This window comes from Oncorhynchus clarkii, chromosome 5 (genome assembly GCF_045791955.1).
Source record: "Oncorhynchus clarkii lewisi isolate Uvic-CL-2024 chromosome 5, UVic_Ocla_1.0, whole genome shotgun sequence".
Lineage (NCBI taxonomy): Eukaryota > Metazoa > Chordata > Actinopteri > Salmoniformes > Salmonidae > Oncorhynchus > Oncorhynchus clarkii.
In genome coordinates, this window is record NC_092151.1 from 89220950 (window position 1) to 89237745 (window position 16796).

The window sequence follows — 16796 nt, forward strand, 5'->3', positions numbered from 1 at the left end:
AGCTAGGTTGCTTTTCAATGTTTGAGTTTGCTTCCACTGCTAGCAGAAAGAGACCTCTACTAGTGAGACTCACTGGGCGACCCAAGTGGCCCTGTTACCAAGGTAACCTTCATTTTTTTATTTAACCAGGTAAAGTTGACTGAGAACACATTCTCATTTACAGCAACGACCTGGGGAATAGTTACAGGGGAGAGGAGATGAATGAGCCAATTGTAACCTGGGGATGATTAGGTGACTGTATGAAGGCCAGATTTGGGAATTTAGCCAGGACACTGGGGTTAACACCCCTACTCTTACAATAAGTGCAACGCAATCTTTAGTGACCACAGAGTCAGGACACCTGTTTAACGTCTAATCCGAAAGACAGCACCCTACACAGGGCAATGTCCCAAATCACTGCCCTGGGGCATTGGGAAATTTGTTTTAGACCAGAGGAAATAAATAGTGCCTCCTGTTGGCCATCCAACACCACTTCCAGCAGCATCTGGTCTCCCATCCAGGACTAACCCTGCTCACCTTCAGAGGCCAGCCAGCAGTGAGATGCAGGGTGGTATGCCGCTGGCTCAATGCAGCAGCCGAAACATTTTGTCTGGGACATTTTGGTTAGAAGACTCAGGTCACAGAATATTAAATTAAATCGAGCAATATAGCACATTACTTCTTACTAGTAATACATTTCATATTTTAGAAATATTGCTAAGCATGCTCATTTATTTTTGGGATTAATTATGGTGGAAACATATTTTGACTGGTAGATTATAGTGTCTGGTAGAATATAGTGTCTGGTAGATTATAGTGTCTGGTAGATTATAGTGACTGTTAGAATATAGTGTCTGGTAGATTATAGTGTCTGGTAGATTAGTGACTGATAGATTATAGTGTCTGGTAGATTATAGTGTCTGATAGATTATAGTGTCTGATAGATTATAGTGTCTGATAGATTATAGTGTCTGGTAGATTATAGTGTCTGGTAGATTATAGTGACTGTTAGAATATAGTGTCTGATAGATTATAGTGTCTGGTAGATTAGTGTCTGGTAGATTATAGTGACTGTTAGAATATAGTGTCTGATAGATTATAGTGTCTGGTAGATTAGTGTCTGGTAGATTATAGTGTCTGATCGATTATAGTGACTGTTAGAATATAGTGTCTGGTAGATTATAGTGTCTGGTAGAATATAGTGTCTGGTAGATTATAGTGTCTGGTAGATTATAGTGTCTGGTAGATTATAGTGTCTGGTAGAATATAGTGTCTGGTAGATTATAGTGTCTGGTAGATTATAGTGTCTGGTAGATTATAGTGTCTGGTAGATTATAGTGTTTGGTAGATTATAGTGTCTGGTAGATTATAGTGTCTGATAGATTATAGTGACTGTTAGAATATAGTGTCTGATAGATTATAGTGTCTGGTAGATTATAGTGTCTGGTAGATTATAGTGTCTGGTAGATTATAGTGTCTGGTAGATTATAGTGTCTGGTAGAATATAGTGTCTGGTAGATTATAGTGTCTGGTAGATTATAGTGTCTGGTAGATTATAGTGTCTGGTAGAATATAGTGTCTGGTAGATTATAGTGTCTGGTAGATTATAGTGTCTGGTAGATTATAGTGTCAGGTAGATTATAGTGTTTGGTAGATTATAGTGTCTGGTAGATTATAGTGTCTGGTAGATTATAGTGTCTGGTAGATTATAGTGACTGGTAGATTATAGTGTCTGATAGATTATAGTGTCTGGTAGATTATAGTGACTGGTAGATTATAGTGTCTGGTAGATTATAGTGTCTGGTAGATTATAGTGTCTGATAGATTATAGTGACTGTTAGAATATAGTGTCTGGTAGATTATAGTGTCTGATAGATTATAGTGTCTGGTAGATTATAGTGTCTGGTAGATTATAGTGTCTGGTAGATTATAGTGACTGGTAGATTAGTGTCTGGTAGATTATAGTGACTGTTAGAATATAGTGTCTGGTAGATTATAGTGTCTGGTAGATTATAGTGTCTGGTAGATTATAGTGTCTGGTAGATTATAGTGTCTGGGAGATTATAGTGACTGTTAGAATCTAGTGTCTGGTAGATTATAGTGTCTGGTAGAATATAGTGTCTGGTAGATTATAGTGACTGTTAGAATATAGTGTCTGGTAGATTATAGTGACTGTTAGAATATAGTGTCTGGTAGATTATAGTGTCTGGTAGATTATAGTGTCTGGTAGATTATAGTGACTGTTAGAATATAGTGTCTGGTAGATTATAGTGTCTGGTAGATTATAGTGTCTGGTAGATTATAGTGTCTGGTAGATTATAGTGACTGTTAGAATATAGTGTCTGGTAGATTATAGTGTCTGGTAGATTATAGTGTCTGGTAGATTATAGTGTCTGATAGATTATAGTGACTGTTAGAATATAGTGTCTGGTAGATTATAGTGACTGTTAGAATATAGTGTCTGGTAGATTATAGTGTCTGGTAGATTATAGTGTCTGGTAGATTATAGTGTCTGGTAGATTATAGTGTCTGATAGATTATAGTGACTGTTAGAATATAGTGTCTGGTAGATTATAGTGACTGTTAGAATATAGTGTCTGGTAGAATATAGTGTCTGGTAGATTATAGTGTCTGGTAGATTATAGTGACTGGTAGATTAGTGTCTGGTAGATTATAGTGACTGTTAGAATATAGTGTCTGGTAGATTATAGTGACTGTTAGAATATAGTGTCTGGTAGATTATAGTGACTGTTAGAATATAGTGTCTGGTAGATTATAGTGTCTGGTAGATTATAGTGACTGGTAGATTATAGTGTCTGGTAGATTATAGTGACTGTTAGAATATAGTGTCTGGTAGATTATAGTGACTGTTAGAATATAGTGTCTGGTAGATTATAGTGACTGTTAGAATATAGTGTCTGGTAGAATATAGTGTCTGGTAGATTATAGTGTCTGGTAGATTATAGTGACTGGTAGATTAGTGTCTGGTAGATTATAGTGTCTGGTAGATACATTTTAATCTACCTGCCAGTGCCTGGTATACAAAAAAAGTTAGTTTTAGGCCCTGATTCCACTTCACAATACGTTGACAAATGACAGTGATTGAACCAGGTTGTGCCGAGCGGGTGGCTACTGACATATTTGATTTCTGTTCTTTAATCTGTTTTAGAGAGGCTGTTGATGTTTTTGCCATAACCTCTCAAGATAGATGCTTGTAAAAACATGATATATTTTTTGAAGCGTTATGAGATACAGGTCAGAGGGACTGACATCTCTGAAACAAAAACAGTCTAAGTTGCCTTTGTCTCCATAACTCTAAGATAAAGACTGTGGTCCTCGAGGGATGTTTATCCTCGCTTTTTAAATCAAATATTTAATTATACCTGGGTCTCTAATCTCAATAGATGCCCCTACAAAGCAGTATATTAGCAGTGAAACATTAAAAAGAGACCGTAGCCCCACGAGTACGGGGGCTGACAACCATTGCTTGACTAAACTTTCTAAAGGACACATATATATATATATATATATATATATATATATATATATATATATATATATATATATATATACTGCCACCTAGTGGTGAAAAGACATACTGGGTCTGGGACACAAAAACAACATGTAGATTTAACCGAACATTTATCTTTTAATCATCAGATACAGATCAACGAAAGTACAATTGACAAGACAAGCAACATAAGTGGGAATATAGACAGCCGATCTGACAAGGCAAACGTACCCATCAGAGGGTGTACGGATGGAAAAACAAGAAAACGAATCAGTTTACAACCTTTCCCAAACAGCCCATGACAACAACCTTGCTCCTGACAGTGTATATAGCTATATTTAGTTATTTCAATGTAGGTTTTCCACAAGCCAGCAATGGAAATGGGTCACATCTATTGTGTAGGCCTAGAAGTGCCACCATGGATTTCACTCTTTAAGACTTGTAGGGAAAACACTGTCCCCAGATCAGGTTTAAAACAAAATGGAATACATACACACATGCTTCTTAATTTCCCCATTGTTATCTCCTAGCAACCCATCTCCTAGCAACCCATCTCCTTGTCCAGTTAGAGCAGTGTTCTCCAAGCCTGGTTCTGGAGAGCTACAGCGTGTGCAAACACTTAGTCCAGCGCCAGGCACTAACACACTTTACTCAGCAGGCTTTTGCTCCAACCCTGCACTAACACACCTCTTGATTCAGTGTCAAATTAGCAAAAGCCTGCAGACCCTGTAACTCTCCAGGACCAGGGTACTCTGAAGACCCCCAAGTTAAACACTGGCCTCCCCTGGGGGTCCGTCACTCTACCAGGCACCTCCAGTTAGACGGTGGCCTCTACGTCCTGGGGGTCATCTCCCTCTAGCAGGCTGTAGGAGGCATGGCTCTGGAAGGGTCTCTGGAGGGGGTGGGACAGCAGCTTGGCCATGCAGTTGTGGAGCTCGATGGCCGGCCCACACAGAGATACCTCGAAGTGGTAACAGGTGCCTTTGGAGTCCAGGTTACAGAACGATGTGTAGATGTCCTACAGAGAGATAAGAAATTACAGTTTAAGTGAAACGATATCTCCTCTAAGTGGAACAGTTTTTCAGGTTTCAGTGATAGAACAGGAAGTGAATTCAGAAAGTATTCAGACCACTTGACTTTTTCCATTTTGTTACGTTACAGCCTTATTCTAAAATGGATGAAAAAAAAAAAAAGTTTGCGAAGTTATATATATATACACACACACACACACACATATAAGTATACAGACCCTTTGCTATGAGACTCAAAATTGAGCTCAGGTGATTGTGTTGAGGCACAATCTGGGGGAAGGGTACCAAAAGATTTCTGCAGCATTGAAGGCCCCCCGAAACACAGTGTCCTTCGTCATTCTCAAATGGATGAAGTTTGGAACCACCAAGACTTTTTGAGCTGGCCACCCGGCCAAATTGAGCAATCGGGGAGAAGGCCCTTGGTCAGGGCTCCAGAGTTCCTCTGTGGAGATGGGAGAACCTTCCAGAACGACAACCATTTCTGCAGCACTCCACCAATCAGGCCTTTATGGTAGAGTGGCCAGACGGAAGCCACTCCTCAGTAAAAGGCACAACAGCCCACTTGGAGTTTGCCAAAAGGCACCTAAAGGACTTTCAGACCATGAGAAACAAGATTGAACTTTTTGGTCTGAATGCCAAGTGTCACATCTGGAGGAAACCTGGCACCATCCCTGCGGTGAAGCATGGTGGTGGCAGCATCATGCTCTGGGGAGGTTTTTCAGAGGCAGGGACTGGGAGACTAGTCGGGATCGAGGGAAAAATAAAAGGATGAAAGTACAGAGAGATCCTTGATGAAAACCTGCTCCAGAGCGCTCATGACCCTAAGCACACAGCCAAGACAAAGCAAGGACGGCTTCAGGACAATTCTCTGAATTTCCATGAGTGGCCCAGCTAGTGCCCGGACTAGAACTGGATCAAACATGGACCTGGAAATAGCTGTGCAGCAATGTTATTTATTTATATATTTGCAAAAATGTTTAAAAAAAAATGATTTTGCTTTGTCATTATGGGGTATTGTGATGTCATTATGGGGTATTGTGATGTCATTATGGGGTATTGTGATGTCATTATGGGGTATTGTGTGTAGATTGATGAGGAAAAAAAAACATTTAAATCAATTTCAGAAAAATGCTGTAAAGTCAAAGTCAAGGGGTCTGAATTCTTTCCGAATGCACTGTATATACAAAAGTATGTGGACACCCCTTAAAATGTGTGGATTTGGCTATTTCAGCCACTGCCCTGCTTGAACTGCCCCGGTCAACTCTAAGTGCTGTTATTGTGAAGTGGAAACGTCTTGGAGCAACAACGGCTCAGCCGCAAAGTGGTAGGCCACACAAGCTCAGAGAACAGAACCGCCGAGTGCTGAAAAACCGTCTGTCCTCGGTTGCAACACTCACTGCCAAGTTCCAAACTGCCTCTGGAAGGAATGTAAGCACAATAACTGTTCGTCGGGAGCTTAATGAAATGGGTTTCCATGGCTGAGCAGCCGCACACAACCCTAAGATCACCATGCACAATGCCACGCGTCGACTAGTGGTGTGAAGCTTGCTGCCATTGGACTCTGGAACAGCGGAAACACGTTCTCTGGAATGATGAATCCCTCATTGTGATCAAGACAAAGGAGATGATTGTGGACTACAGGAAAAAGAGGACCGAGCACGCTCCCATTCTCATTGACGATACTGTAGTGGAGCAGGTTGAGAGCTTCAAGTTCCTTGGTGTCCACATCACCAACAACCTAACATGGTCCAAGCACATCAAGACAGTCGTGAAGAGGGCACAACAAAACCTATCCCCCCTCAGGAGACTGAAAAGATTTTGCATGGGTCCTCAGATCCTCAAAAGGTTCTAAACTGCCTGGTATGGCAACTGCTTGGCCTCTGACCGCAAGGCACTACAGAGGGTAGTGCGTACGGCCCAGTACATCACTGGGGCAAAGCTTCCTGCCATCCAGGACCTCTATACCAGGCGGTGTCAGAGGAAGGCCCTAAAAATTGTTAAAGACCCCAGCCACCCCAGTCAAAGACTGTTCACTCTGCTACCGCACAGCAAGCGGTACCGGAGGGCCAAGTCTAGGTACAAGAGGCTTCTAAACCCTCAAGCCATAAGACTCCTGAGCATCTCATCAAATGGCTACCCAAACAATTTGCTGTAAGGTCTACCTACACCTGTTGTATTCAGCATTTTACTGTAAGGTCTACTACACCTGTTGTATTCAGCATTTTACTGTAAGGTCTACTACACCTGTTGTATTCAGTATTTTACTGTAAGGTCTACCTACACCTGTTGTATTCAGCATTTTACTGTAAGGTCTACTACACCTGTTGTATTCAGTATTTTACTGTAAGGTCTACTACACCTGTTGTATTCAGCATTTTACTGTAAGGTCTACTACACCTGTTGTATTCAGCATTTCACTGTAAGGTCTACTACACCTGTTGTATTCAGCATTTTACTGTAAGATCTACTACACCTGTTGTATTCAGCATTTTACTGTAAGGTCTACTACACCTGTTGTATTCAGCATTTTACTGTAAGGTCTACTACACCTGTTGTATTCAGTATTTTACTGTAAGGTCTACTACACCTGTTGTATTCAGCATTTCACTGTAAGATCTACTACACCTGTTGTATTCATCATTTTACTGTAAGGTCTACTACACCTGTTGTATTCAGCATTTCACTGTAAGGTCTACTACACCTGTTGTAATTCAGCATTTTACTGTAAGATCTACTACACCTGTTGTATTCATCATTTTACTGTAAGGTCTACTACACCTGTTGTAATTCAGCATTTTACTGTAAGATCTACTACACCTGTTGTATTCATCATTTTACTGTAAGGTCTACTACACCTGTTGTATTCAGCATTTCACTGTAAGGTCTACTACACCTGTTGTATTCAGCATTTCACTGTAAGGTCTACTACACCTGTTGTATTCAGCATTTCACTGTAAGATCTACTACACCTGTTGTATTCATCATTTTACTGTAAGGTCTACTACACCTGTTGTATTCAGCATTTTACTGTAAGATCTACTACACCTGTTGTATTCATCATTTTACTGTAAGGTCTACTACACCTGTTGTAATTCAGCATTTTACTGTAAGATCTACTACACCTGTTGTATTCATCATTTTACTGTAAGGTCTACTACACCTGTTGTAATTCAGCATTTTACTGTAAGATCTACTACACCTGTTGTATTCAGCATTTTACTGTAAGATCTACTACACCTGTTGTATTCAGCATTTTACTGTAAGGTCTACTACACCTGTTGTATTCAGTATTTTACTGTAAGGTCTACTACACCTGTTGTATTCAGCATTTCACTGTAAGGTCTACTACATCTGTTGTATTCAGCATTTTACTGTAAGGTCTACTACACCTGTTGTATTCAGTATTTTACTGTAAGGTCTACTACACCTGTTGTATTCAGCATTTCACTGTAAGGTCTACTACACCTGTTGTATTCAGCATTTTACTGTAAGGTCTACTACACCTGTTGTATTCAGTATTTTACTGTAAGGTCTACTACACCTGTTGTATTCAGTATTTCACTGTAAGGTCTACTACACCTGTTGTATTCAGCATTTCACTGTAAGGTCTACTACACCTGTTGTATTCAGCATTTTACTGTAAGGTCTACTAAACCTGTTGTATTCAGTATTTTACTGTAAGGTCTACTACACCTGTTGTATTCAGTATTTTACTGTAAGGTCTACTACACCTGTTGTATTCAGCATTTCACTGTAAGGTCTACCTACACCTGTTGTATTCAGCATTTCACTGTAAGGTCTACTACACCTGTTGTATTCAGCATTTCACTGTAAGGTCTACCACACCTGTTGTATTCAGCATTTCACTGTAAGGTCTACTACACCTGTTGTATTCAGCATTTCACTGTAAGGTCTACCTACACCTGTTGTATTCAGCATTTCACTGTAAGGTCTACTACACCTGTTGTATTCAGCATTTCACTGTAAGGTCTACCTACACCTGTTGTATTCAGCATTTTACTGTAAGGTCTAATACACCTGTTGTATTCAGCATTTCACTGTAAGGTCTACTACACCTGTTGTATTCAGCATTTTACTGTAAGGTCTACTACACCTGTTGTATTCGGCATTTTACTGTAAGGTCTACTACACCTATTGTATTCAGCATTTCACTGTAAGGTCTACTACACCTGTTGTATTCATCATTTCACTGTAAGGTCTACTACACCTGTTGTATTCATCATTTCACTGTAAGGTCTACTACACCTGTTGTATTCATCCTTTTACTGTAAGGTCTACTACACCTGTTGTATTCAGCATTTTACTGTAAGGTCTACTACACCTGTTGTATTCAGCATTTTACTGTAAGGTCTACTACACCTGTTGTAATTCAGCATTTTACTGTAAGATCTACTACACCTGTTGTATTCATCATTTTACTGTAAGGTCTACTACACCTGTTGTATTCAGCATTTCACTGTAAGATCTACTACACCTGTTGTATTCATCATTTTACTGTAAGGTCTACTACACCTGTTGTATTCAGCATTTCACTGTAAGGTCTACTACACCTGTTGTAATTCAGCATTTTACTGTAAGATCTACTACACCTGTTGTATTCATCATTTTACTGTAAGGTCTACTACACCTGTTGTAATTCAGCATTTTACTGTAAGATCTACTACACCTGTTGTATTCATCATTTTACTGTGAGGTCTACTACACCTGTTGTATTCAGCATTTCACTGTAAGGTCTACTACACCTGTTGTATTCAGCATTTCACTGTAAGGTCTACTACACCTGTTGTATTCAGCATTTCACTGTAAGGTCTACTACACCTGTTGTATTCATCATTTTACTGTAAGGTCTACTACACCTGTTGTATTCAGCATTTTACTGTAAGATCTACTACACCTGTTGTATTCATCATTTTACTGTAAGGTCTACTACACCTGTTGTAATTCAGCATTTTACTGTAAGATCTACTACACCTGTTGTATTCATCATTTTACTGTAAGGTCTACTACACCTGTTGTAATTCAGCATTTTACTGTAAGATCTACTACACCTGTTGTATTCAGCATTTTACTGTAAGATCTACTACACCTGTTGTATTCAGCATTTTACTGTAAGGTCTACTACACCTGTTGTATTCAGTATTTTACTGTAAGGTCTACTACACCTGTTGTATTCAGCATTTCACTGTAAGGTCTACTACACCTGTTGTATTCAGCATTTTACTGTAAGGTCTACTACACCTGTTGTATCCAGTATTTTACTGTAAGGTCTACTACACCTGTTGTATTCAGCATTTCACTGTAAGGTCTACTACACCTGTTGTATTCAGCATTTTACTGTAAGGTCTACTACACCTGTTGTATTCAGCATTTTACTGTAAGGTCTACTACACCTGTTGTATTCAGTATTTTACTGTAAGGTCTACTACACCTGTTGTATTCAGCATTTCACTGTAAGGTCTACTACACCTGTTGTATTCAGCATTTCACTGTAAGGTCTACTACACCTGTTGTATTCAGCATTTTACTGTAAGGTCTACTTCACCTGTTGTATTCAGTATTTTACTGTAAGGTCTACTACACCTGTTGTATTCAGTATTTTACTGTAAGGTCTACTACACCTGTTGTATTCAGCATTTCACTGTAAGGTCTACCTACACCTGTTGTATTCAGCATTTCACTGTAAGGTCTACTACACCTGTTGTATTCAGCATTTCACTGTAAGGTCTACCACACCTGTTGTATTCAGCATTTCACTGTAAGGTCTACTACACCTGTTGTATTCAGCATTTCACTGTAAGGTCTACCTACACCTGTTGTATTCAGCATTTCACTGTAAGGTCTACTACACCTGTTGTATTCAGCATTTCACTGTAAGGTCTACCTACACCTGTTGTATTCAGCATTTCAATGTAAGGTCTACTACACCTGTTGTATTCACCATTTCACTGTAAGGTCTACTACACCTGTTGTATTCAGCATTTTACTGTAAGGTCTACCTACACCTGTTGTATTCAGCATTTTACTGTAAGGTCTACCTACAGCTGTTGTATTCAGCATTTTACTGTAAGGTCTACTACACCTGTTGTATTCAGCATTTTACTGTAAGGTCTACTACACCTGTTGTATTCAGCATTTCACTGTAAGGTCTACTACACCTGTTGTATTCAGCATTTCACTGTAAGGTCTACTACACCTGTTGTATTCAGCATTTCACTGTAAGGTCTACCTACAACTGTTGTATTCAGCATTTTACTGTAAGGTCTACCTACAGCTGTTGTATTCGAGCCCAAGCGACTAATAACATTTGGTTTGATGAATCACGCTTCAACATCTGGCAGTCCAACAGACGAATCTGGGTGTGGTGGATGCCAGGAGAAACCTACCTGCCCGAATGCATAGCACTGCCAACTGTAAAGTTTGGTGGAGGATGAATAATGTCTGGGGCTGTTTTACATGGTTCGGATTAGGCCCCTTTGGTCCAGTGAAGGGAAATCTTAACGCTACATCATACAATGACATTCTAGATGATTCTGTGCTTCCAACATTGTGGCAACAGTTTGGGGAAGGCCCTTTCCTGTTTTAGCATGACAATGCCCCCGTGCACAAAGCGAGATCCATACATAAAAGGTTTGTTGATATCTATGTGGAAGAACTTGACTGGCCTGCACAGAGCCCTGACCTCAACCCCATCGAACACCTTTGGGATGAAACGCCAACTGCGAGCCAGACCTAATCGCTCAACATCAGTGCCCAACCTCACTAATGCTCTTGTGGATGAATGGAAGCAAGTCCCCGCAGCAATGTTCCAACAGCTAGTGGAAAGCCTTCCCAGAAGAGTGGAGGCTGTTACAGCAGCAAATGGGGACCAACTCCATAATAATGCCCATGATTTTGGAATAAGATGTTCAACGAGCAGGTGTCCATTTACTTTTGGTCATGTAGTGTATTTGTGGCCGTAAACACTATTGTGAGGGAGGGTGTCCATTTACTTTTGGTCATGTAGTGTACATGAGCTGTAAGGTGCCACTAAAAGATGGAATTGTGTTTTTTCAGCAGGCTTCACAATCTCACATAGTAACATTTCAGAGCTTGGATGAATGTCTGTGCCGTTGTTCTCCTTGAATCCCTCCCTCTCCTCGACCACTCACCCTCCAGCTGGCCTCATCCCCCTGCTCCTCAGCCCCGTTGTGAAGGTAAACCACATCAAAGAAGAAGTAGGGAGACAGCAGCATGCTCTGCAGGATGAGACAAGGATAGTAAGTGTCTCTGTTCAAATAATACCAAACACTGAAAGAGCTAGGTCTCACCACAGATATAAGACATGTGATACACAGCTGTACAAAATAGTATTCAGTGAAGTCAGAGCAGTAGACGTCTGATAAGGTGATGGACACAGTGGTGGTATAGTAGTAGAGTTAACAGTAGTAGGTTGATAGTGTTGGTATAGTAGTAGAGTTAACAGTAGTAGGTTGATAGTGTTGGTATAGTAGTAGAGTTAACAGTAGACAGTAGTAGAGTTAACAGTAGACAGTAGTAGGTTGATAGTGTTGGTTTAGTAGTAGAGTTAACAGTAGTAGGTTGATAGTGTTGGTATAGTAGTAGAGTTAACAGTAGTAGGTTGATAGTTGGTATAGTAGTAGAGTTAACAGTAGTAGGTTGATAGTGTTGGTATAGTAGTAGAGTTAACAGTAGTAGGTTGATAGTTGGTATAGTAGTAGAGTTAACAGTAGACAGTAGTAGAGTTAACAGTAGACAGTAGTAGGTTGATAGTGTTGGTATAGTAGTAGAGTTAACAGTAGTAGGTTGATAGTGTTGGTATAGTAGTAGAGTTAACAGTAGACAGTAGTAGGTTGATAGTGTTGGTATAGTAGTGGAGTTAACAGTAGACAGTAGTAGGTTGATAGTGTTGGTTTAGTAGTAGAGTTAACAGTAGTAGGTTGATAGTGGTGGTTTAGTAGTAGAGTTAACAGTAGTAGGTTGATAGTTGGTATAGTAGTAGAGTTAACAGTAGTAGGTTGATAGTGTTGGTATAGTAGTAGAGTTAACAGTAGTAGGTTGATAGTGTTGGTATAGTAGTAGAGTTAACAGTAGACAGTAGTAGAGTTAACAGTAGACAGTAGTAGGTTGATAGTGGTGGTATAGTAGTAGAGTTAACAGTAGTAGGTTGATAGTGTTGGTATAGTAGTAGAGTTAACAGTAGTAGGTTGATAGTGTTGGTATAGTAGTAGAGTTAACAGTAGACAGTAGTAGGTTGTTACAGCGGTGGTATAGTAGTAGAGTTAACAGTAGTAGGTTGATAGTGGTGGTATAGTAGTAGAGTTAACAGTAGTAGGTTGATAGTGTTGGTATAGTAGTAGAGTTAACAGTAGACAGTAGTAGGTTGTTACAGCGGTGGTATAGTAGTAGAGTTAACAGTAGACAGTAGTAGGTTGTTACAGTGGTGGTCCAGTATTGTCCCTTACATTGACAGCGTCTGAGGGGCTGAACTGCAGCTGTCCAGCGTGTCTACTGTAGATGAGGAGAGTCCTGACTACAAACGGAGGGGGGATGGTCTGGATGTTGTCCATGAGAGGAAGATCTATCTTCTGACGGCTACAAGGACAGCAGAGGATACAGGACAGCAGTTACGACAACAGCAGAGGATACAGGACAGCAGTTACAGCCACAGCAGAGGATACAGGACAAGAGTTACGACCACAGCAGAGGATACAGGACAGCAGTTACGACCACAGCAGAGGATACAGGACAGCAGTTACAACCACAGCAGACGATACAGGACAGCAGTTACGACCACAGCAGAGGATACAGGACAGCAGTTACAACCACAGCAGACGATACAGGACAGCAGTTACAACCACAGCAGACGATACAGGACAGCAGTTACGACCACAGCAGACGATACAGGACAGCAGTTACAACCACAGCAGAGGGTACAGGACAGCAGTTACGACCACAGCAGACGATACAGGACAGCAGTTACAACCACAGCAGAGGATACAGGACAGCAGTTACGACCACAGCAGACGATACAGGACAACCGTTAGAACCACAGCAGAAGGGAAAAGGAGAGAAGTGATTAAAGGAGGAAGTGATGTAACTTACATAACACTAAGAAGATCCTCTAGATCTGGTGAAGGATATTAAGGAGACAACTTCCAGGATGTTTAGCCCCAACAGTAATACAATACCACACTAGACTACACTACAGGCTGAATGGCTTGCTGTTGTTGTGACAAAGGAAGGATACTGAAGGTTTCACACACGTTGGTGTCCAGGTCATAGAGACAGCTGCACAGCTCCCTGGGGTCAGAGGTGAAACCTGACAGCTAAGAGAGAGAGAGCAACACACACATGCATACGGAAATTATGGAATAGAATTAGACTCAAATTACAAATACAGTACCATGTGATAACTGAGCATAATAATAACGGTTTGGTTGTGGCCTTCAGGAAAAATACATTTACTTAAAGTGAATGGGCCAACAACACTCACCCACAAGGCATCATCATTAACAACCACCAGGGCAAACTCATGGCGCTTGTCAATCTTGTGTTTTGTTCTCACAAACATCTCAATCATCTTCTGGGAAATATTGAGAGCGTTGGTCTTGGATCTGAAGGGAGAGGGGAAAGGATTCAGAACTTTGGACATAGTCAGAGAGTGGCCATTTCACGTGTCGTCAAGCAGATAAAAGATATGGGACGGCGGGCAGCCTAGTAGTCAAAGTGTTGGACTAGTAACCTGACAAGTTGCTTGATCGAATCCCCGAGCTGACAAGGTACAAATCTGTCGTTCTGCCCCTGAACAAGGTAGTTAACCCACTGTTCCTAGGCCGTCATTGTAAATAAGAATTTGTTCTTAACTGACTTGCCTAGTTAAATAAAGGTTAAATAAAAAATATGCCAACAAGACCAGAAGTAGAACTCACCCATTGAAGGACTCCAGTTTTTGTGATGACATCTCTTCAGAGAGATCCAAACAGATGATCTGTCATAAAACATATAGGATTACAATCTTAGAACAACACGGTCTGAGCCCATCCCTTTGCACGTCCTTTCATCTAGCCTAAATCCCAGGAGTGAACTTCATTAGCCCAATATCTCTCACAATGACATCCCTTCGCACGTCCTTACATCTAGCCTAAATCCCAGGAGTGAACTTCATCAGCCCAATATCTCTCACAATGACATCCCTTCGCACGTCCTTTCATCTAGCCTAAATCCCAGGAGTGAACTTCATTAGCCCAATATCTCTCGCAATGACATCCCTTTGATATCATTCCGTTTTTAGTCATCAACAATACAGGATCACGCACCACTTTCTCTGGACAGTTGACGCGGGGTGCTCGTAGCTGGAACTCTGCTGTGGGAGGGATGGGGGGCGTCAGAGGGGGAGGAGCCTGGGTGGGTTTGGGCCTGTCCTTGGCCACTGGCGTGGGGGTGGGCAGGCCTACTATGGCATTGACCGTAGCTGCCACTATAGGGGCTACGGTCTGGGCTGTGGTGGCAGAGACTGTGGTGGTGGTGGAGCTAGGAGGACTGTCGCTGGTCGAGGCCTCCCCCTCTCCCTCCACTCGGCTTCCCACTGCGGGCTGCGGGGTGCTGGGGTTGCTGTTGCCTAGGCTACCAGTGCTACTGCGCCTGTCCTCTGCACCCTCCGGGTTTGAGCGTGTTCTGGGCCGCAGCTCCACTGATCGCTCCTCTCCGTCTGCTGGGCCGGGCTGTGGGGTCTCCATGGATACTGGTTGCTGCGGGGATATATATTTCAGTTATTTGTTTATTTTAAAGGTTATTTGATGGAAACAGATGAGCTTAAAATATGGACACAATGAATGACACGTGTGATGCAGCCGAGTGGATTAGTGCTCTAAGGGATCCTTGAGACGTCCCTAAAGCCTAACCCCTACTCTAATCGTTTTAAATGTCGTTTTAAACTTCAATGGGGTGACGTCCCAAGGAACCTGTTTAGACATCAATCCGTGTGATGCATTGGCTGGCCTGCTACTGGATTTGGTGCTGGGGGGGAGAGGTGATATATTTGGCCTGTATCCCTAGTGCGAGTTTCGGGAACCAGGGCGCATCCTCTAGTCTAGACGTCCACAACCCTTTCTCAGAAATCCTCTCGACTGTCAGGGGGCCAAATTAATCCCTCCAGAAAATGAAATAAAAAGATACCAGGAGCAGGCAGTCAGTGAGGCAGCAGCCAGCCTCTCGACAGCAACAGTTAATCACATAGTTCACTTTTCACAAATAGTTTACTTTTCACTTCTCCGGACAGGGCAAAATGTGAGCCTAATATCAAAAACAGCGCGAGAGGCTGCATATTGAACACATACAGGGGATGAATCAAGATGAATCCATAGCTAGCAAACCAGCTAGCTAAATACTGGAACTAGCAATGTAAATGAACACAAACAAGACACCGGCTCAGGCAGCTGGCTGGCTAGCTAACGTTAGCAATCTCAGCATCGAAACTAAAGCATAGATATGCGTAAACATAGTTAGATTTAAAACGCCAACTTACATTTTTTTGCAGGAAATACCTCGGTTATACGTCTATAAAACGAAGAAAACGAATGAAATATAGTTCATATTTCGCAAACTATTTGTTGTGTACGGCCATCTTCCTGACCGGAAGAATGTCAATCAGGAATTCCGGCAGCGGGGAATTGAGGTTATTGTAGTCCAAATATGAAATGTCCTGTAAAATCATATAATGCTGTATGTAATCAGATACATTGTTGCTAATATTATGTCAATGGGTCCACTTATTTTCAGCAAACAAGTAACTTCCCATTTATGTGATGACACAATTCAAGTAAATAATGAAGCAACTTGAAGTTTATTAGTTCATATTTTTTATTTAACCAGGTAGGCTAGTTGAGAACAAGTTCTCATTTACAACTGCAACCTGGCCAAGATAAAGCAAAGCAGTGCGACACAAACAACAACACAGATTTACACATGGAATAAACAAACGTACAGTCAATAACACATTAGAAATATCTATATACAGTGTGTGCAAATGTAGTAAAATTAGGGAGGTAAGGCAATAAATAGACCATAGTGACGAAATAATTACAATTGAGCAATTAAACACGGGAGTGTTCATAAACATGAAGTGGACTTGGACGCGCATTAAGAAGGATTACCAACCATTTCGTCACTCAAATGCTTATGCTTAGCTTCTGAAAGTGGGCACCTCAACTGAGATAAAAACACAGTACACAATCAGAGACAGACAGGAAGAGTTC

At 41.2% G+C, this 16796-nt stretch overlaps 1 protein-coding gene across 1 annotated transcript; it reads right to left on the reverse strand.

Annotated features, from left to right (window-relative positions):
• Window positions 1-3608: 3608 nt before the first annotated feature.
• Window positions 3609-16190, reverse strand: LOC139409519 (BRISC and BRCA1 A complex member 1). The gene is made up of 9 exons (XM_071154790.1): window positions 16067-16190; window positions 14859-15290; window positions 14472-14530; window positions 14036-14156; window positions 13790-13868; window positions 13645-13669; window positions 13005-13134; window positions 11691-11777; window positions 3609-4508 (listed from the first exon to the last, which is right to left on the reverse strand). The coding sequence occupies exons 2-9, from the start codon at window positions 15276-15278 to the stop codon at window positions 4308-4310; spliced, it is 1122 nt and encodes a 373-aa protein (XP_071010891.1). The 5' UTR covers window positions 15279-15290; window positions 16067-16190; the 3' UTR covers window positions 3609-4307.
• Between the last annotated feature and the right edge of the window lie 606 nt (window positions 16191-16796).